At 36.4% G+C, this 19700-nt stretch overlaps 4 protein-coding genes across 14 annotated transcripts; 1 reads left to right on the forward strand and 3 right to left on the reverse strand.

The window, feature by feature from the left end:
* Window positions 1–1217: 1217 nt before the first annotated feature.
* Window positions 1218–5435, reverse strand: LOC147936326 (uncharacterized). The gene has a single exon (XM_087468350.1). It carries the CDS (start codon window positions 4505–4507, stop codon window positions 2639–2641), a length of 1869 nt encoding a protein of 622 aa, XP_087324476.1. The 5' UTR covers window positions 4508–5435; the 3' UTR covers window positions 1218–2638.
* A 1406-nt stretch (window positions 5436–6841) lies between these two features.
* On the reverse strand, window positions 6842–8636 carry LOC104719339 (large ribosomal subunit protein uL6). 8 transcript variants are annotated; one of them, XM_087468351.1, is made up of 6 exons: window positions 8225–8373; window positions 7985–8058; window positions 7821–7877; window positions 7535–7665; window positions 7226–7317; window positions 6842–7043 (listed from the first exon to the last, which is right to left on the reverse strand). In XM_087468351.1, exons 3-6 carry the CDS (start codon window positions 7850–7852, stop codon window positions 6957–6959), a joined length of 342 nt encoding a protein of 113 aa, XP_087324477.1. In that variant the 5' UTR covers window positions 7853–7877; window positions 7985–8058; window positions 8225–8373; the 3' UTR covers window positions 6842–6956. The 8 variants fall into 8 exon arrangements, with proteins under 8 accessions (XP_087324477.1, XP_087324480.1, XP_087324478.1 ...); XM_087468354.1 differs by having other exon boundaries at window positions 7535–7630; window positions 8225–8357; XM_087468352.1 differs by having other exon boundaries at window positions 7985–8073; window positions 8225–8328.
* Window positions 8637–9391: 755 nt separating this feature from the next.
* On the forward strand, window positions 9392–15432 carry LOC104719340 (sucrose synthase 5-like). Of its 4 annotated transcripts, none has more exons than XM_010437251.2 (13): window positions 9392–9729; window positions 10466–10620; window positions 10700–10883; window positions 12046–12164; window positions 12259–12571; window positions 12939–13112; window positions 13223–13339; window positions 13452–13618; window positions 13705–13929; window positions 14129–14695; window positions 14793–14931; window positions 15022–15107; window positions 15201–15432. In XM_010437251.2, exons 1-13 carry the CDS (start codon window positions 9511–9513, stop codon window positions 15244–15246), a joined length of 2511 nt encoding a protein of 836 aa, XP_010435553.1. In that variant the 5' UTR covers window positions 9392–9510; the 3' UTR covers window positions 15247–15432. The 4 variants fall into 4 exon arrangements, with proteins under 4 accessions (XP_010435553.1, XP_010435554.1, XP_019086776.1 ...); XM_010437252.2 differs by having other exon boundaries at window positions 15204–15432; XM_019231231.2 differs by lacking the exons at window positions 9392–9729; window positions 10466–10620; window positions 10700–10883 and adding an exon at window positions 11192–11822.
* LOC104719341 (uncharacterized) lies at window positions 15414–19630 on the reverse strand. The gene is made up of 9 exons (XM_010437253.3): window positions 19251–19630; window positions 19047–19114; window positions 18516–18948; window positions 18215–18424; window positions 17670–18101; window positions 17221–17496; window positions 15938–17128; window positions 15830–15857; window positions 15414–15745 (listed from the first exon to the last, which is right to left on the reverse strand). The coding sequence occupies exons 1-9, from the start codon at window positions 19366–19368 to the stop codon at window positions 15622–15624; spliced, it is 2880 nt and encodes a 959-aa protein (XP_010435555.2). The 5' UTR covers window positions 19369–19630; the 3' UTR covers window positions 15414–15621.
* Window positions 19631–19700: the final 70 nt, after the last annotated feature.

A 19700-nucleotide genomic window follows, 5' to 3' on the forward strand; every position in this document is an offset into this window, starting at 1 on the left:
TGTGTTTAACATCGAATTTCCACTGGGAAAACTAACTTGCCCACCTGAGTAACTGAGCTTGTGGTAGTACATTCTGCTTGAACTGAATCATTTTTGGAAAGGATGACATGTCCATCTCGATGAGGAAATGTTGGCCCACCAAATGAAACTCAAATTTTTCTATTCCTCTTTTGACAGCGAGTATCTCCTTGTAAGTAGAATGGTAGTGTTTTTCGCTATCTTTAAAGACTCCACTTTTATACCCACATATATGTCTTTTCCCTTTCTCGTCTTCTTCTAAGAGTATTGCTCCCCAATAGCAATCACTTGCGTCCGTCTGCAGAATTCTTTTTCCTTTTGCTGGGATTTTTAGTGCTGGTAAGGTTGTGGAAATTTTTTTCAATTCTTTTACTGCTTCTGTGCATTTCTGGCTCTAAGGAGGGGCATCTTTCTTGAGTTGAGCAGAGAGAACCGATCTTTGTTTTGCAAGACCATGAATGAAATCCGACATATAATTGACGATCCCCATAAACTGTTGGACTTGCTTGAAAGATAGTCGTTCATCTGGAAACTAATTGAGTTGGGTGGCAATGTGAGGTTGGAGGTAGTATTCTATCTTGGATATGTGCATTCCCAGAAAATCAATCTCTGATCACCATTTTCTTTTCTGATAGCATAATACCGTATTTTTGTACGATACTGTGGAACTTTGCCAATAATGAAGTGTGGGAATCTATGTCTGGCGAGAATAGCAGAATATCATCGATATACACCAGCGCATTTGGGAGGATAGGCTCGAATATCTTGATCATAGCTTTTTGGAATAATGAAGGAGCTACCTTTAGTCCAAAAGGCATGACTTTCCAGTGGTAATGACGATCTGGTACACAAAATCCCGTCTTTGATCTGTCCTCTGGTTTGATTCCAAGCTGCCAAAATCCTGCTTTTAAGTCAAACTTGGAGAAGATTTGTGCTTGCGGGAGTTTTTGGAATAACACTTCTCTCTTTGGCAAAGGAAACTTGTCATTGGCAAGGAAATGGTTGAGTGGTTGATAGTTGATGACTAATCTGAGTTTTCCTCGCACCTGTTCAGCATGTTTGTTGACGTAGAATGCTTCGCATGCCCAAGGTGAAGTGGTCTTCTCAATGAGGTCTTCTTTCTGGAGTTGGTCGATCTCTTCAAGTGCAAGATTGTAGTGATCTGGGTTCATTCCTGGGTGACTTGCTTTAGTTGGGTTGATATCTTCATTCTTCTTGAAGGTTAAGGATATGAAGAAATTTGGATTCTTCCATAAAGGAGATGAGCATTTTGTGAGAAACTCCGAATGAGATGTGGCGCAAGACGTCTTTGCAATTTCTTCTTTTATTGGATTAAGCATCTCCATAGGGTATAGATGAGACACCGTTGTCCAAGGTAGCAACTGATTTTTGTGTTTGAGACCTTTCGGGTGCCACGAAACTCTCCGTAGACTATGAAGGATGTCAAATCCAAATATAAAGTCCTTTCCAGGAAGTTCAGAACCATATACCTTTGATTTAATCATGTATCCGGGGAAAAATTGGATGTAAATTGGCTTGCTGATAAGAGAGATATGAAATATCTGGCCGTTGGCTGCTTTGAAAGCGACTGAACATGAATTCCAATGTGAGGCTGGGAGGAGGTCTGGTTTGATGATGGATGAAGCAGCTCCAGCGTCAAAATAGGCAATGACCGGTATTGGTTTATCATACTTGTTTGGGAAGATGTGGATCTTGGCATTTGGAGATGGTTGGATTAGATACACCAATTCTTCTTGATGTGATTGCTCTACTTTGCAGAAATCGAATGTGTAGAGGTCAAACAACATGAACTGGTCGTCTCTATCGCTTTCATCTCCAGTATCCTCTTCTGAACTTCATCTTCTAATTCCATACCCATTGCAAGAACTGTATCATCAGTTGGTTCATCATCAAGGGAAAAGATGGATTCAATATCTGAGTCGTCAATATCTTCAACTTGTGCCAAGTAGCCAAGGAGGTTGTCTCTCTTCTTCTTGTTAGGACACTGTTTCGCATAATGTCCCTTCTTCTTGCAGATGTAACATCTATCTGATTTTTTGAAACTTCTTTGAGTTTTCTTCCTGAAGAATTTCCATTTCTTTCTAGAAGATAGCTTTGGATAATTCTTCTGCCACTTGCTTCTGTAGCTCTTTTCTTTTCCATGACTTGTAGAACAATGGCATCTCTTGTCTCTGCATTTGATATTGAGTTCTGGCCGATCACATGCTTTTCCTAGAAGCTTTCCTTGTTCTTGAAACTGTTTAAAAAACTTCTGGTGGTTGCATAGCTTTTCAAGGGCTGCCAGAGAAATTTGATATATTTCTCCAAGTGAAGCTTGGTTGAGAGGCATATTTTTGAGAGACAATATCCTTGACATTTCATTTCCAAGTGGTTCTAGAAGTGAATTCAGGTACGTCTGCTTGAGGTTGACGTAATATATCCCATTTAGGGCATAAAATCTCTTTGACATTCGCTCATAATGTCTTTCAAGATCCTTCCTCTTGAAGGAGCAGCATCTCATGCTAAGGTACTCTTCTCTGGCTTGGATAGTATAATGATCCCATGTGCCGAGAAATTCATTGTGGATGTGTCCCACCAAGGCATCGATTGTTGGAGATTGTCAGATTTGTAATTGTCGATATTGGCCTAAGCTTATCCACCATTGCCTGAGACGTCCTTGGAATTTAGCCACCAGTTTATCAATCGATGTAGGCAAAATGGCTCCTGGGTTGAGTTGTTGTTCTGTTAGCCATGCATGCATCTCATATACTTTGTCGCGCCATTTTGAAGGGGGAATATCATCAAAAGAAAAACCCTTATGTGGTTCTGTATTAAACCGCATATTTCCTTCTGTCTGGTTTCGTCCAGTTTCTTGAGTTTCTTCATATACGTTTCCACCTTCACTTTCTACGTCTTCTTCAACCACAGCCGGTGAGGCCATCATAAAAGGTGGGATTATGACCTCATCATTTTCATCTTTTATTGGCGTCTTTTTCATCATAGTTTCTTGAGAAAAACTTTTTTCTCGTTTTGCAACCTTCTCAAGAAAGACAATGATTGGATTAGCACGCTCCACCATGAATTGCGCTTTGCTGGTCTCGGGTTGATCTTGAGATTTTGATGTCTCGGACAAAGGTTTGGGTGGTTCAAGTATGACTTCCTTCCCTGTTCTTTTTTCTATTGGCTTTTTCTTTTTGGTAGACTGTTGTTCATAAACAACTTTTGGTGGTAAGAAGGAGGATGCTCCGAAAATACTTGGGTCTTGAGAAAAAGATAAAGGTTGTGTTTGGGCTGTGTAAGGTGGTGTGTAGATGGGGTATGGTGTGAAAAGATCATATGGCATTGGAGGTTGGGTTTTGGGTTGGTTTTGTAAGGAGTTTAGCTGAGCTTTAAGGGACTTTAGCTCAGACTCTTTTTGGGACATGAGGGGAGAGTTTATGGAGACAGTAGTTGCAAGGTGGAGAAGTTCTTGGTGGAGAGAGGTTATCTTTTTGGTGAGTTCTTTTATGGAAATGTCCATGATGGTTACCTTTTTGTCAATCTGGCTTAGGAGATAGTTTTGGGTTGTGGCGTTCTCCGACTGCCAGTTCAAAGTTGCTTCTGCGGCGCTGATCTGCTTTACTGAGCCATTTGGGTTCTTAACATTTGGATTCCGGATTTTCCATGAGTGTTTTATATTGTTTTCTTCAAACTCTTTGGATGGAAATGGTGAATCCTGCTGTGATGGAGGTTCGAACATGTAACTTAGTTGTACCTCTTTTTTGTCAGGTGTTGTGGGAGTTGAGCCACCTGAATACAATACATAGTATTCAAAATTCTTGCCACTTGGTTCTCCGAGAAGGCCAACTTGTGTGTCTCCAGACTCAAATCGTTCTTTGAGGGTTTGTTGTGTAGTTTTCTTTTTTCTCCTTCGCCTTGGGGTGTCAGCATCATCAGAACTATTCATGTGGCAGTGTTGGCAATCACAAACATCAAAGAATTTGTGGCCCTTTTCATATTGAAAAGAGTAAATGGGATCTCCCAGCGAATCAAAAGATGAGATTGGAACACCATCTAAACGTGGATGGTTTTCCAAAGTTTGAGCTTCTTCAAAAGGAGTAATTATATTGATTTCTGTGCAGAATGCTGTTGGTCTTGACTTTTCTTCTTGTTGCTTAAAAGCAATTTCTACAGCTCCATCTTTTCTCCTATGAATAGAAGAGTCCACCGATTGTATTGGGGTGCTACGTTCATGGAGCTTTTCGTAATTGGTAACCCATGATTCTGGAAGCAACTTGACAAGCTCATCTCTAGGAATATGTCTAGGAATATGGATGCACGACGGGCTATGCTGGGATTCCAATTGTATGAGTAGCACATCTTCAGTGTCTCTAGGGAGACTTAAGTCCATTGCATGATTTTGGACTCTATACGCCATTTGATGGTGAAGCGTTGCTGCATACGTGTTTCCAATTTGTGGAGCTCCTGTGATTTGCAGCTGAATTTGCATGTTCTAATATATTTGAGGGTCTTCCAATGCCACGTTGAAATTTGGGAAGAGGGTGACGAAAACAGTGTCAGCGTTTAGTGTTGTCTGGATAGTTGCAATACAAGCATGTTGGTATTCCTTGTTTTTTCAGTCAAGGGTCTTGAGAGGACTTCATGATGGGTGACCTTTCTGGAAGTGATTATCGAAATTGTGCGAGTGAGGACAAAACACAAGAAAATATCTTTTGTTGATTTGTAAGATCGGTAATCAAGTTTTTAAAGACTCCCAGACGTAACAAACCGGCCATCGAATATGAGTTGGTCCACAAGCCGGGAATAGATGTAGGGCCCACTTGGGAAGGTGGGCCCATGGACTGAGAGTAGACATGGGCTCACTAAACAATGTGGCGGTTGAAGCGTTATAGAGACAGAGGCTACATCACGGTGTGTCGAAGACACTTCCACGAATACATTGAGAAATTTAGCATTAGGTACTATCAAAAGATTTTGTGACGATTGAAAAAGGTTTTGACGTTTATTGGTCGTCGGAGAAAGCTATTTTGAGATAGCAAAAAGACGTGAACATTTTCTCTCCACACATGATGAGGGCAGAGCCTCTCTCTTTGGTAGAAAAGGTTGGACACAAGGTTATCTACCCAACAAAGGAAGGTGGAGGAGGTTGGACGCAAGGTTATCTCTGCAAGGGAGGAAGACGGAGCCAAGGTTCTATCCATGATGGAGAAAGTTGGATGCAAGGTTCTCTCCATGAGGGATGAGGGCGGAGCCGATATTTTTTCCATGGCGGTCATACATTATTGTGAATATACATCATTGATTAGTATATTATGTTATCTATAAACACATTAAGCCAACTATTTTACTTTCACTTTGGCATAGTTACTATCACGAATACATTGGGAAATTTAACATTAGTTACTATCAAAAGATTTTTTTGTGAAGTTAGAAAATTGTTTTTACTTTCATTGGTTGTCGTTACAAGCCATTTTGAGATAGCAAAAAGACGTGAACATATTTTCTCCACATAGGAAGAGGGCAGAGCCGAGGTTCTCCCTATGGTAGAGAAGGTTGGACACAAAGTTATCTCCGCAAGGGAGGAAGGTGGAGGAGATTGGAAGCAAGGTTATCTCTCCAAGGGAGAAAGGCGGAGCCAAAGTTCTTTCTATGGTGGAGGAGGTTGGACGCAAGGTTCCTCCATAAGAGATGAAGGCGGAGCCGATTTTTTCTCCATGGTGGTCATACATTATTGTGATGATACATCATTGATTAGTATATTATATAATATATTTTTTATTCAAAATTTTTTGAGCCAACAATTTTAGTAATTAAAAAACTATGCAGAAGTGAAAGTAATATACTTGGCTTAATGTATTTATATAGACAGTTTCTAGATGGTGATAAAGAATATTTTTGTAACATACAAAAGTACATTTAGTTGTAAAAAATATATTTTTAATAGTAACATACATAAAAGATTTGTAAATAGATATAAAACAGTGTATTATAACAAAAATAAAATTTATATACAAGATACAACAAATTTTAATAAATTTAATTTCATTTATAAAACTTTAAACCTGTACATTGGACAGGTCCTCATCTAATAATAATAATACATCTAACTTATTTTTGGTCAACAATCATACAATATTATTATGTGCTATGTATTTTCCACAATCTTTTGTGGAAATAAAAAATGTTAACAATCAGTTGGAAATTAATAAAACGTTCGATGGGGTTAGTTAGTTATACTGATTTTAGAATTGAGTATAAGCAAATGGTTGTATTAAAAATATATTGAGAGTTAGAGTTTCATAAAGAAACAAAATAACCAGTTTGGTTATTTTTAGCTCTAGACATAAATATTCTCACAGAAGGATCCTTCAATTCTGTTAAAGATGATCTTACATACGACGACAAGATAGCTTCAAATACTAAAGATCATTATTCTCTTGGCCGCTGCATAAATAACTGAAAATAATAAACAAAATATATAGTGGCTTGTCTTAACCAAAGGAAACGAATTTGTATGGGCCACTTTTAGATCCCTTACTTCATCTTAATCTCTGCTTTTGGAACTTCCTTTGCTCTTCCTCGGCCTCTACTAAATATAGAATAAAACTTTTTGTTTTGTTGAAAGACCTTTGTATGTTATAATATTAAAATAATATTAAAAAACCCATTGCACATCCTCAAATTAGTGTCTTTAACTTTTAATAATATTAAAAATAATATTAATCTCTTCATCCCATAGTTTTTAGTTTTTATCCTCTCATTAGTCATCCCTAAATATGGGTGTCTTGATTCCAAACTCAACACAAAACTGAACATTGAAAAATAGAGAAAATGGAGCTATGATGATTAATCCATAACACAGAAACTGAACATTAATCCATAACACAGAAACTAACATTCAAAAATAGAGACAATGGAGCTATGATGATTGATAAAAACTATTCCTCTTCAACAATCTTGCTCTTCTCGCTGACATAGATACCATCAAGAAACTTCCTGATATCCTTCTTCTTTACGTGACATTTCTGCACATACAATATAACCATTATCAAATTACAAATCTCCCTATCACTGAAAGCCTAAAATATCCAAAACACTATGCACACTTGCCCAGAGCTTATGAACCATTCCGTAGATGTAAATACAAAATCCAAGCATCAACCCAAAACAATGTCACCTATCTAACACACAAGAGAGTAGTACGTACCTGGTTGATCAAAGCGCATGACCTTGACACAAGCTCAATGTCATTACCATCAAGAACGATCTCATCCTTGACCAAATAAGAACATAACCAAACTACACAAACAAAAGCAGAACCAAACAACACAAACAATAACAGAACCAAACAACACTTAATAAAAACAGAACCAAACAAGACACAACACAATAGACCAAACAAGACACAACACAATAGCAGAACCAAACAAGACACAACACAATAGCAGAACCAAACAAGACAGAACACGAAATCAAGTTAAGAGCCAAGAATTTTCAATCAAAGTGAATAACTTACCATCACCAACAACATCATTAGTAGCATTTGCAACCTGCTTGACAAGACTGGCACCAACGTTCTTGATTTTGTCTTTGAACTCAGTGCTTTTGGCAACTGTCACAAGTTGTTGTAGAACTAGTAAACGACTCCTAAACAAGACAATAATAGCCAACCTGAATATGCAGAATATGACATACCCAAAGCGTTTCTATCCCAAACAAAGTAGCCAACCTTTCTACGGCCTTAACAAGCAGAAGCAGAAAGAGAAATCAAAAACAAAGTAGAAAAGAACAAAGTCACTAACCTTGCCCGCTTTGGAGAAGAACTCATAAACATCTCTCTCAGTAGCTTGAAGAGCCATCTAATTCGATCATTAGAAAACCAGATAAAACAAGCTTAATCAGTTAACTTAGCAGTGTCGATAATTTCCATTTCAAGAAAGCATATTATAAGAGTATAGAACCACACCATTTGTTTGGCTCATCTCTGAAAGAGACAAACCCATCAGCTACCGAGACAAACCCATCATTCTAACTAAATCCCTAGCAATTTCAAAACTTCAATCGAATTCAAACACAAACTAAACACAGTGATTAGTATCAATACAGAGCAAACCTCACAAAGCAGACAATCAATTAATCAATCTCAACACCAAAGTCGAAACACAATTCTTGTTCGACTGTTGATACAAAAAAAAAAAATTCTTACCTAGAAGAAGTAAGCAGAATCGGAGAAGAAGAAGATGTCGATTTTGATAAATCGATATTTGCTTTCGTCGTTTCGTTTCGACAGACAGAGGAGCAAATAAAGAAAAGAGAAAAAAAAAACAAAAGAAACCAAAACAAAACGTAGCCACTGAAATTTTGACACGTTACCGTGTCTCTGAGTATCTAAAATGATCTCGGCAGAGACACAGATCTGGCAAAATTCACAATTAAAACATTATTTTTTTTTCACTTAAATAATAAAAAAACAAAAGACATCCTAGTGGGATGTGCAATGGCCATGCTCTAATACATGTATTATTATTTTGTATTTCTTGGTATAACTTAAGGTTTTGACTCCCCTGTGACAAAAAGAAAAAAAATAATAATAATTAGACGTGGTTCGACTTTGAGACGATTCCCTGTGACACAGCTATCACACTTGACTCATTTGATTGAGGAATCGTTTCGTTAACGAGTGGTTTTGCTTTGGTATCAAAGACTTCCCATGGATGAGACCGCTTCTCCAAAAGTGATTTCGTGCCCGTTAACTATGTGTATCACATTCGCTCGATTAACTACATGACCACCTTACTTTATACATAAACTAATTACTATTAGTTTATACTTTTTTCAAGCCTTTAGTTCTAATATATAACTGATGAATCACTTTTCTCGAATGTGAAAATTCGACAAAGTTGTGAAATATTTCTTGCGACACCTGAGAAAAATCGATTTCTAGCATAAAGTTATTGAGAGACTTCAGACACCATAGTTTGGTTGTAGAAATAAGTTGAATCATGTTTTAAAACATAAAATTGATTATGCAGTTATGTTAGTTTATTAATCACATTGATTAATATGTGTCAATAAACCATGACTTTTAAACATCCCATCCAATGCAAATGAGATTGGATGGGATGTTTCAATTTCTTTACCCTTACTAAATTACGATTATATTATAAAAGAAATTAATTCTAAATTGTCCCGTATGGCAAATAATGTATTTGTAACATTGCCTTTGGTTTGAATCGTTCTCTTCTAAAGACACAAACAAAGAAGCGAAAGCCAAATTAATTAGTTGCAGGACAAAACATGACCTTGCTAAAACGAAAGGTATATGACCCACACACAATAACATATCCACAAAGATATGTCGTATCTTCATACCTTAGATCTCCTATAAAAGTATAGACAAAGCTGCCAATACGTACGAAATCAATCAAAACCAACGCGAAAACCCGCGTTTAGTTTATCCTTCTTGTGTTTTGTCTCAAGGTAGGTAACGCTATGGAAAAAACATCTGGATCGTTAGGCAATGGGATCCCAGAAACGATGGGACAAAACCGCGGGAACATAAAACGTTGTCTCGAGAAGTACATAGAGAAAGGCAGGAGGGTGATGAAACTGAACCAGTTGATAGATGAGATGGAGATTGTTATCAATGATGTAACGCAACGAAGGCGAGTCATGGAAGGCGATCTTGGCAAGATCTTGTGCTTCACTCAGGTCTTACCATTTGTTTTATAAGATTTTTTCCAAATGGCGACTTGAATATTTTTCTAATAAAGTATTGAAGAATGAAGGTTTATGGATTTCTGTTTCAAAATAACTTTGCAATAGATGGTCATATTGTCTAATTAATTATTATATATTTTTAAATGATTATTTTTTTTTGGTAGAATATTTTATAATGATTATTATCCACGCTTTGTGTAGGTAAGTTTTTATTTAGCTATCTTATAATATGAAATTATATATATTATCAAAATTAGGAGTATTTGTAAGGTACGATATATCATGAATAACAGTACCATTTCTATTTCATTTTATGTAAATTACATTTTTTTAATAATTAAATTTCACATGTCATCCAATATAATCAATATCTTAAGATAAATAATAAATATACTGAAATGTATAAGATTAAAAATGATTTAAACGACAAATCTAATATATAAATCAAAAGCCATAGAATATTTTGTACATTAGACAACTGTATACCAATATTCAAACTTAACTTTTTTTATCTTCATTTTGGATGGAAAGTTATGTTATATATATTTTTATTCACTTTTGCATGATCATCATATTATGTTATATATATTTTTATTCACTTTTATTCACTTTTGCATGTTATATATATTTTTATTCACTTTTGCATGATCTCTAAGGTTCATTGGTTTGAAAAGAAAATTCACTTGGTGAGCTAAATTTGGCATTGTAAATGTGAATGAAACTACAGGAGGCAGTGGTAATTCCTCCAAATGTGGCATTTGCGGTTAGAGGAAACCCGGGAAATTGGCAATACGTGAAGGTTAACTCTTCCAATCTCTCGGTAGAAGCTTTATCAAGCACGCAATATCTCAAACTCAAAGAGCTTCTCTTTGACGAGAACTGGTCTCTCTTCTTTTTCTTTACCAAAATATACTTTCGCTTTCGTGATCTCATTATGATCTAACTAGAAGTTTATAAACAGGGCAAACGATGAAAACGCATTGGAGGTCGATTTTGGTGCGTTGGATTTCACTCTGCCTCAGCTTTCGTTGTCGTCTTCAATAGGAAACGGGTTGAGTTTTGTGTCCTCGAAACTTGGAGGCCATTTAAACGATAACCTGCAGTCTCTTGTGGACTACTTATTGTCACTTGAGCATCAAGGAGAGGTTACTTTTAACCACATAAAATCCTCTATTTCTTTGACTTTTCTTTTACCTTATGTACATTCTCGTTTTTTACGTTTGCTTTTCATGAAAAAAATTATAGACAGAAACCACACATATTTCTTAGAAAATTAGGATGAAGACCTAACATACCACCCTCAACAAGTGGTTCAAAAACATTAAACTTTTTTTTCAAAAAAAATAAATTTATACGAGAAATACTCTAAAATAACACTAAAACAGGTTTTATTATACATGATTACTAGTCCATTTGCCAACTAGGAATTTTAGTAAATCTATTGTATGTAGTGTTTTTGGATTTTTTTTTTTTTTTTTTTGTTAACCCAGATATCGCTCCCCGATAGAGTAGGAGTCCACGTATTAGCTATTGGATACCCGACAGAGCAAGGGTCCACGTGTTAGCTATCGGATCGCTAGCCACGTGGGCGGCCAAATGGCACTCCATGTGTATTAAATAAAATAAAGGAGCCCTCAGATCTCATAGCTATAAATCTGATCATTCACGGCTTAAAGTAAATGAGTAAAACCCAGCAACCTTAAATGAAACCCTGAGCGCCACCGCTTCGCATCCGACTAACAAGTGTGTGGGATGATGAAACGGTGGAATTGAGATTGTGCGCGTGTGTGATGTTCATCGACTACGAAGCGACAGCGCTCAAGGCTTTCTTTCTAAGGTTTTAAAAACAACATGCCGGAGATTACTCAAATACAACCGCTCTATAACATAATTTTATGCATCATTGGGCAAATCGCAACATCACAACGAAAACTAAAAAACAAAAGTTTAAGATCCGACTGAAGCAGCTTAAAAACAAATCAACAAAATAAAAATAAAAAACGAAAATTTGAAAAACTATAACAGATATCTCAATCGTTAGACGGCGAGAATAATACGACCAACAGGAATTTTAGGATTGAGTGGTAATACATTTTTTAAAATTCCCTAAACATTTTTCGTCTTCAATTAATATTAGAAAATTATTTTTATGTGTTTGCATTTACTTTACACTAATTAAGAAAATAATTCTGTTAGAAAGAAACTTGATTCATTTGGAAAAAAGGTAAATGCAAACGTAAACACAAATAAATATTTGAAGCCTATATCTTAAGCTTATATAAGTCAATGTTGTTATATAAATTTCAGAAGCTTATGATGAATGAGACTCTAAACACAGCTAGAAAGCTTGAGATGAGTTTGATCTTGGCAGATGTTTTCCTATCGGAACTGCCTAAGGACACATCTTTCCAAGCCTTTGAACTCAGGTTAACCCTTTAACACCTCTTCTCTTAACTATTTACATTGCTAACCGATAGGTTGGTTAAAGACCGGTTTAATTTTGACTTAACTCAAAAACAGATTTAAGGAATGGGGTTTTGAGAAAGGATGGGGAGATAGCGCAGGGAGAGTTAAGGAGACAATGAGAATCTTGTCGGAGATTCTTCAAGCCCCTGATCCTCGCAACATTGATCGATTCTTCGCCAGGATTCCTAGAATCTTTAACGTTGTCATCTTCTCGGTTCACGGCTACTTTGGTCAAACCGATGTTCTTGGTTTGCCTGATACTGGTGGTCAGGTTGTTTACATTCTTGACCAAGTGAAGGCCCTTGAAGATGAATTGCTTCACAGAATCAACTCTCAAGGCCTTAATTTCAAACCTCAGATTCTCGTTGTAAGTTCTCTTTGATTTACTTCTCTTTGTCATGAAATTGAGTCTTGATCATGAAACCCAAGTATTCACATTAGTTTTGTTATATAAAATAAAGAGTTGAATGGTGTCCTATATATATGTTGCAAACTAGTCTCTTAAGTACCACAACCTTTAGGAGGTTAAGATTTAAACGACTTGGGAACTCTCACTAAATTCTTACGAATCTTTCATAACCATCATGCTTTTATTAATTTTGAATTTTATCCAAATTTGCAGTTGTTGTCCTTTCAAACTAGAACTTTTTGTAGTACAGTATTTCTTAATATTATTTATATACACAGTTGTTTCCTTGATTAATGCAATATTGATGTCAAGAATCTGATTTTAGGTGACAAGATTAATCCCAGACTCAAAGAACACTAAATGCAACCAAGAATTGGAGCCCATTTTTGGTACCAAACATTCGAATATTCTTCGAATTCCATTCGTAACAGAGAATGGGATTTTGCGTCGTTGGGTTTCCCGCTTTGATATCTACCCTTACCTAGAAAGATTCACTAAGGTAAAAATCATACATAACAATGGCAGAATTTACTTTTTCACCAAATTTCTCTTCTTTTTGTCCTCTCTATACAAATTTCATTTTTGTAATTGCAAATAATATGAGTATAGGATGCAACAACAAAAATATTGGATATTTTGGAGGGAAAACCTGACCTAATTATCGGAAATTATACGGATGGAAACTTGGTGGCATCACTCATGGCCAATAAACTTGGAATTACTCAGGTTACTTGTTACCTTTTGATTTGGTAAAATTATGCCAATATTACTCATTTATTTATGAGTCTTTATTTATATAAAAAAAATATATACTGAAAGTGGAAATAAAAAAATCTAGGCAACTATTGCACATGCCTTGGAGAAGACTAAATATGAAGACTCGGACCTCAAATGGAAAGAGTTTGATCCTAAATATCATTTCTCATCTCAATTTACGGCAGACTTAATCTCTATGAACTCTGCTGATTTCATCATAGCAAGCACTTATCAAGAGATTGCTGGAAGGTAAAATAATACTTTTCATTAAGACAATATTTTTAATGACAGTCGAGACAGTTTCACATTATCCGGTTTTGGTTCATTTATGTTAGCAAAGAGAGGGCGGGACAATACGAGAGCCACATGAGCTTCACACTTCCAGGGCTATTCAGAGTTGTCTCCGGCATCAATGTCTTTGATCCGAGGTTTAACATCGCAGCTCCCGGCGCGGATGACTCTATATACTTCCCTTTTACCGCGAAAGACCGGAGATTCACCAAGCTTTATCCTTCCATTGAAGAACTCTTGTTTAGCCAAAATGAGAATGATGAACACATGTACGTCTAACGTCTCTATTCCCTTTTTTCACTTTTCATAGTCATTACATATCCATAATACTACTATACGGTTTCAAGTAGTGGTTAACTGTTTATTTATGCCTTTGCGTTTACATATAATATTTAAAATAATATGTTATATAACTGGTATCTATGTTTATTTCAAAATACTAACCGATATTTTTGTTACGAACAAAAGTGGTTGTTTGATGGACAAGAAGAAACCGATCATCTTCTCAATGGCAAGGCTTGACGTTGTAAAAAACTTAACCGGATTAACTGAGTGGTATGCCAAGAACAAGAGGCTACGAGGCTTGGTCAACCTTGTGATTGTTGGAGGATTCTTTGACCCTACCAAGTCTAAAGACAGGGAAGAGATCTCAGAGATCACAAAGATACATTTTCTGATCGAGAAATACCAACTCAAGGGTCAGTTTAGATGGGTCGCAGCTCAAACAGATAGAACAAGAAATGGTGAACTCTACCGATGTATCGCAGATACAAGAGGTGCTTTTGTGCAGCCTGCGCATTATGAAGCCTTTGGTCTTACTGTCATTGAAGCCATGAGCTGTGGCTTGGTCACATTTGCAACAAACCAAGGTGGTCCTGCTGAGATTATTGTGGATGGTGTCTCTGGTTTCCACATTGACCCGAGCAATGGAGAAGAATCAAGCGATAACATTGTTGATTTCTTTGAGAAATGCAATATCGATCCTAACTACTGGAACAGAGTTTCGAGTGAAGGGCTTCAGCGCATAAACGAATGGTATATATAAATAGAACTGTCTATTTTGGGTTACGCTTTAAGCCTCTAAGCATCACAAGATAGTTATATTTATAATTCTATGATTATATATGTGCAGCTACACATGGAAAATATATGCAAATAGAGTGATAAACATGGGGAGTACATATAGCTACTGGAGACATTTGAACAAAGATCAGAAACTAGCAAAGCAAAGATATATCCATTCTTTCTACAATCTTCAATATCGGAATTTGGTAAAATAATTTAGTCATTTTTTTGGTTTCATATATATGTGTGATTTGAAACATAAATGTTTTCTTTTACCATATTTTTGCTTGGAACAGGTGAAAACTATACCCATATTGAGTGATATACCTCAGCCTCCGCCTCCTCCTCCAAAGCCTTTGGTGAAACCATCATCAGCTAAAGGGTAAAGTTACATGCAACAATTATTCAGAAACACCCCAGATTGCATATACATTAATGTTATAACTGTTTGTTTATTTTTGTTTTGTTTTGACAGCAGGAGAACACAGTCACGATTAAGTTTCAGGTTGTTTGGTGCTTAAGTTAACTTCCAAAAGTGCATCTCATATCAGAACTAATGAAGTGTCCAAACCCTGTTAATGTTTCAGTTCTTATATCTATTTGTATCGTACAATAGTTTCATTATATATGTAACCACCCAAGTTGTGTGATTACACATTCAAATAAAAGGAAACAAACACAAAACATATTTGATTTTTTACCATCAATCTTCGTGAAGATTATAGGTGATTACTGATTTAACATGTTGAAGTACTCCTGATTAACATATAAAATGTCAGAGAAGAAGCAGCGTACCAATATTACATAGAAAAAGCAAAACCGTGATTGGAAGATTAAGCATCTTTTTTCAGGTTTTGGTCAAAATTGGATCCAAAAGGATGGATAGTAGATAAAACTTAGTTGAATTGGCTATCTGGGACAAAATCCACGAATTCTTCGGGTTGTGATTGAGAAGCTGTAAGTTTCGCCACCTTGTAACTTTTTGAGCTTCTTAAGATATCTTGCAGGCTCCCCGAAAACCTGTTTCACAAGACGGGCAAAGAGGTTTATGACCATAGTATGTGTATCTACAATTGACAATAATGTCGTTAACTGGTCACTTACATATTTGTCCCTCCAACCAGATTGTTTCCTGTTGATATCAAGAATCAAAATTAGCATATTTGGTAGAGAGAAGGTGTGATCAATGTTATATTCGGACTGATCAAATACCTTGCTTCCTAAACATAGAAGAAGTTACATCACTATCATTATCTGATGAATTATTTGATGGAGATTTAGTGGAATCATGCGAAGTTGTCTTAGATTCATCCTCTGACATCTCGGCATCCTTAAAGAAATTCGTCTTACTCTTGTTCGCTGTGACTGAGTTAGAGCTTTTCTTCACAACTTCTTTCTTCGTGTTGACATTCATCTTACTCTTGTTCACTGTGGCCGGGGTAGAGCATTTCTTCACAGCTTCCTTCTTTTTGTTGACTGCGCCTTTTTGTTTCATTGCACCATCAATGGAACCATCAAGGCTTTTCTTCTCTTTTTTAGATTTAGTTCTACCAGCCACTTGATCTTTCTTGTTACCCCCACCACCAATATTATCCTTTTGGCTAGAGCCAAAATTGTCTCCCATATCAACGTTCTCTTTTAGAGTTTGCATGGAACGGTTGATATCCTCATTAGTATCGTCGGCCTCAACAATCTTATTCAACTGTGAAGCATTGCTCTCAGTATTCTTCTTAGCTGGCGTGAATGATGCATCAGTGTCTTTTGGGCTGTCGATGGAAGAAGCCTCAACCTGAGCAGCATCGTTTACCTCAACTGACAGTACTTGGGCCTCAACCTCCACAGTGTTCAAAGAGTCTTTCTTTTTTGATTTCTTGCTTGATTTCTTCCCACTTATTTCAATATTTTCTGCAGCTTCGTTCTTTTGCTGCAAAGACTCTATTACTTCGACCTCCTCCACAAAGTTCCAAGAGTCTTTCTTCTTCGATCTCTTGCTTGATTTCTTCTCACTTTTGGTTAGATTTTCCTCCACTTCGTTCCTTTGATGCAAAGAATCTAAAACATTTCTGATAACATTCTCAGCCCCCTCTCCATCTACAACATTCTGTGCACCAGAATCTACCAGAGTGTCTTCTTTAGCTGGGGTCTTCACCTTTTTTGAACTTTTCTTCTTAGTAGACTTCACGGATTTAGCCTTATCAGCATCTATTTCACCTTTTTCCATAGAAACTTCATGTTCACGAGATGTGTTTTCATCCGTAAATTTCGGAATGTGCTCCAAGGCAGTCGGGGTGCTCGTCAAACTAGCAACTTCTAGATTATTTGCATCTTGTATTTTATCAGCATCGATAAGTGTGGCTTCGCTACTTCCCACCTTGTTGACAAATTTGTCACCCATCTCAGTTTCTACAAATATTCACCAATTATGAGAAAATTAATAGATACTCCCCGTTACAAATAATTATAAAGAACTATACTCGACCAAGAAACCAATTTACCATTTTGTATTGCGTCTACAAGAGTATCGGCAGGCTTTTCTCCTCTCGAGATTGAAATAGATTCAGAAGTAGCAGTAGATTTATTGATGCGATCCTTTGAGGACTTCTTTTGCTTTTTCTTCTTCTTTGTAGCTGGACCGGTTGTCAAACCACTGCTAATCTCCAACTCACTTTCTGGGTAGCTCACCAAATTATCGGTCTGGATATTATCTACAGAACTTGGTTTAGCTTTTGCGCTTCCCACATCTTCATTAATCTTCTCACCCATCTCATTTTCTACACAAACAATAATATCATATGAGTTGATAGAATTTTCCGATGTAATCTTAGAGGATAGCAAAAATCAATCAAAAATCAGTAATAACATCATGAATTTATGAGTTAATAATAAAAACTCCCTGAGATCTGATTGCAGAGAATGACTAAATCCAGTGAAGAACTGAAATTACCTTTGCCAAGATTTCCTCTTCTCGGGATTGGATAAGATTCAGAAGTAGCATCAACACGTACTACATTTCCAGGTAGTCCATTTATCTCGTTCACAATTTCTCTTGAAGCTGTAGTATTATCAGTAGCAGTAGCGGTAGCAGCAGTAACAGGAGGCTGATTGATGTGATCTTTTGAGCTCTTTGTTCGCTTTCTCTTCTTCTCTGCAGCTAGACCAGTTGTCAAACTACTGCTAGCTTCCAACTGGTTTTCAACGTAAGTCACCATTTCAGCAGTTTGAACATTATCGACAGCACTTGGAGTCAATCTGCTTCCCTCACCTCTTTCATCATCTTGTGATGTAATCTGTCCATCTACAAGTTCTGAAGGAGGTGGAAGATCCTTCTCTTGGTCAATCATGACTATATCGGCAATATCTCCTCTCTTTTCAGTATCTATTGAAACTCAGAAATTTCATCAAAGGGTAAGCCTACCATATCTCTCCATACAACTAATAAAAGATCCCAAACTTCAACCTTAGTTTAAAAAAAAAAAAAAAGGAATTTACCTTGTTCTATTGCTCCCGTAAGATCATCTAGCTTTTCTAGAGCTTCTTTAACAGTTTGATTGTCTGGCACATCCTCCATCTCACCCCTGGTATGCCCATCTACAAGCTCTGAGTTGACAGTGGGAATTTTCTCTTCCAATAGCCTGTCCGCATCAGAAGTTTGCTGATTCTCTCCCATACTAACGCCATTTCTCTCGCCGCTTACAATGTCTACAGAACATCAGATATTACACAACCAAAGGTAAATGAACCAACACTCTGAAGAACTACTACATTCCATAACAATCAAAACAGAGGTTACCTGTTCCCATAAGAACACCATCTAGCTTTTCTCTTGGTGAAACAACACAAGATTGAGAGGCAACCTTGGATAACTCGGTTGTATCAACAGCAGATTGAATAAGATCAACCTTGGATTTCTTTCGACTAGTTTTCTCATCCGAACTTGTAATCTTCCTCTTCCTCGTCTTCCTCTCAACTACTTGGGTTTCTAAACCTTGGTAAAGAACCAAATCCGTAGTATGCATACCATCAACAAGTAGTGAACCATTAGCAATCTCCTTCTCCTTGTCAACCAATGAACGATTATCATCAGCAGCCATTATAGTCAGGACCTCACCCTTGTCAACTCTTACAGCATCAACATACATAAACCAGTTTTTACTAATCCCATAAAAAGCCTTATACACATTCATAGATTCTGAGAAATGATAAAACTTTCTTCGTCGTTGAATCTGAGAATAAAAAAAAAAAAAAAAACCACTCAATCAATTACTTGTTTGCTAACAACAACAAACAAAAAAACGTATATGAACAAAAAAAAAAAAAATACCTTCAACGCAGAAACATTAATTTCTCCAATTTCTGGGAAAGCTTGTTTATGCTCCTTGCGTAATTTGTCTATTAAAACCAAGAACCAAAACAAATCAGAGAAACGCAGTAATAAGGTAATTCGAAAATTAACATCACCAGGGATTTGATTGATTGAGTAAGCCGATTCAGTGATGAATTTGTTTTGTTTTGTTGGGTTCTTTACCTTTGAAATCGGAGATGATTTCATCTTTATGTACGGGTAACGCGAGACAAGTGTCGAGGTTGGTTTCTACAAAGACGCAGCGAATCTCCGGTGAGGAAGTATCTTCGCGATTAGTCATTGTTATACGAAAAATAGACTTGAAATTGGAAGCAGACGAGTGCGAAGAAGACGATGGAGAGTTTACTCTGAGAATCGAAAAAGGTTTAGGGTTTTATGATTTAAAGAGGTCATTTTTTTTTTTTTTTTTTTTTTTTTGTTTAAACTCTATTTCTATTTAATGAAAGCTATTTGGTGACCCAAAAAAAAAAAAAAAAAGGTCATTTTTATAAAATAAATTATGGAAAAAAAAATAAAAACAATTATTACGAATTTTGGGAAACAATTTTTTTTTTTTTAATTAAAAAAAAAAATATTAGGACATCTCATGACCTTTATTATACATGTGGATGA

Source organism: Camelina sativa, chromosome 10, assembly GCF_030686135.1.
Source record: "Camelina sativa cultivar CO46 ecotype springtype chromosome 10, ASM3068613v1".
NCBI lineage: Eukaryota > Viridiplantae > Streptophyta > Magnoliopsida > Brassicales > Brassicaceae > Camelina > Camelina sativa.

Excerpts from the sequence above, each read along its gene's own strand:
- LOC147936326 (XM_087468350.1), bottom strand. The coding sequence starts at position 4,507 with ATGCAAATTCAGCTGCAAATCACAGGAGCTCCACAAATTGGAAACACG.
- LOC104719339 (XM_010437250.3), bottom strand. The coding sequence starts at position 7,852 with ATGTTTATGAGTTCTTCTCCAAAGCGGGCAAG. Across the intron at positions 7,666-7,820 it reads TCTTCTCCAAAGCGGGCAAG|GAGTCGTTTACTAGTTCTAC; the intron begins GTTAGTGACTTT and ends TGTCTTGTTTAG. Across the intron at positions 7,044-7,225 it reads CATGCGCTTTGATCAACCAG|AAATGTCACGTAAAGAAGAA; the intron begins GTACGTACTACT and ends TTGTATGTGCAG.
- LOC104719340 (XM_010437251.2), top strand. The coding sequence starts at position 9,511 with ATGGAAAAAACATCTGGATCGTTAGGCAATGGGATCCCAGAAACGATG. Across the intron at positions 12,572-12,938 it reads TCAAACCTCAGATTCTCGTT|GTGACAAGATTAATCCCAGA; the intron begins GTAAGTTCTCTT and ends ATCTGATTTTAG. Across the intron at positions 14,932-15,021 it reads ATCTTCAATATCGGAATTTG|GTGAAAACTATACCCATATT; the intron begins GTAAAATAATTT and ends TGCTTGGAACAG.
- LOC104719341 (XM_010437253.3), bottom strand. The coding sequence starts at position 19,368 with ATGACTAATCGCGAAGATACTTCCTCACCGGAGATTCGCTGCGTCTTT. Across the intron at positions 19,115-19,250 it reads AATCATCTCCGATTTCAAAG|ACAAATTACGCAAGGAGCAT; the intron begins GTAAAGAACCCA and ends TGGTTTTAATAG. Across the intron at positions 18,949-19,046 it reads TTAATGTTTCTGCGTTGAAG|ATTCAACGACGAAGAAAGTT; the intron begins GTATTTTTTTTT and ends TTTTATTCTCAG.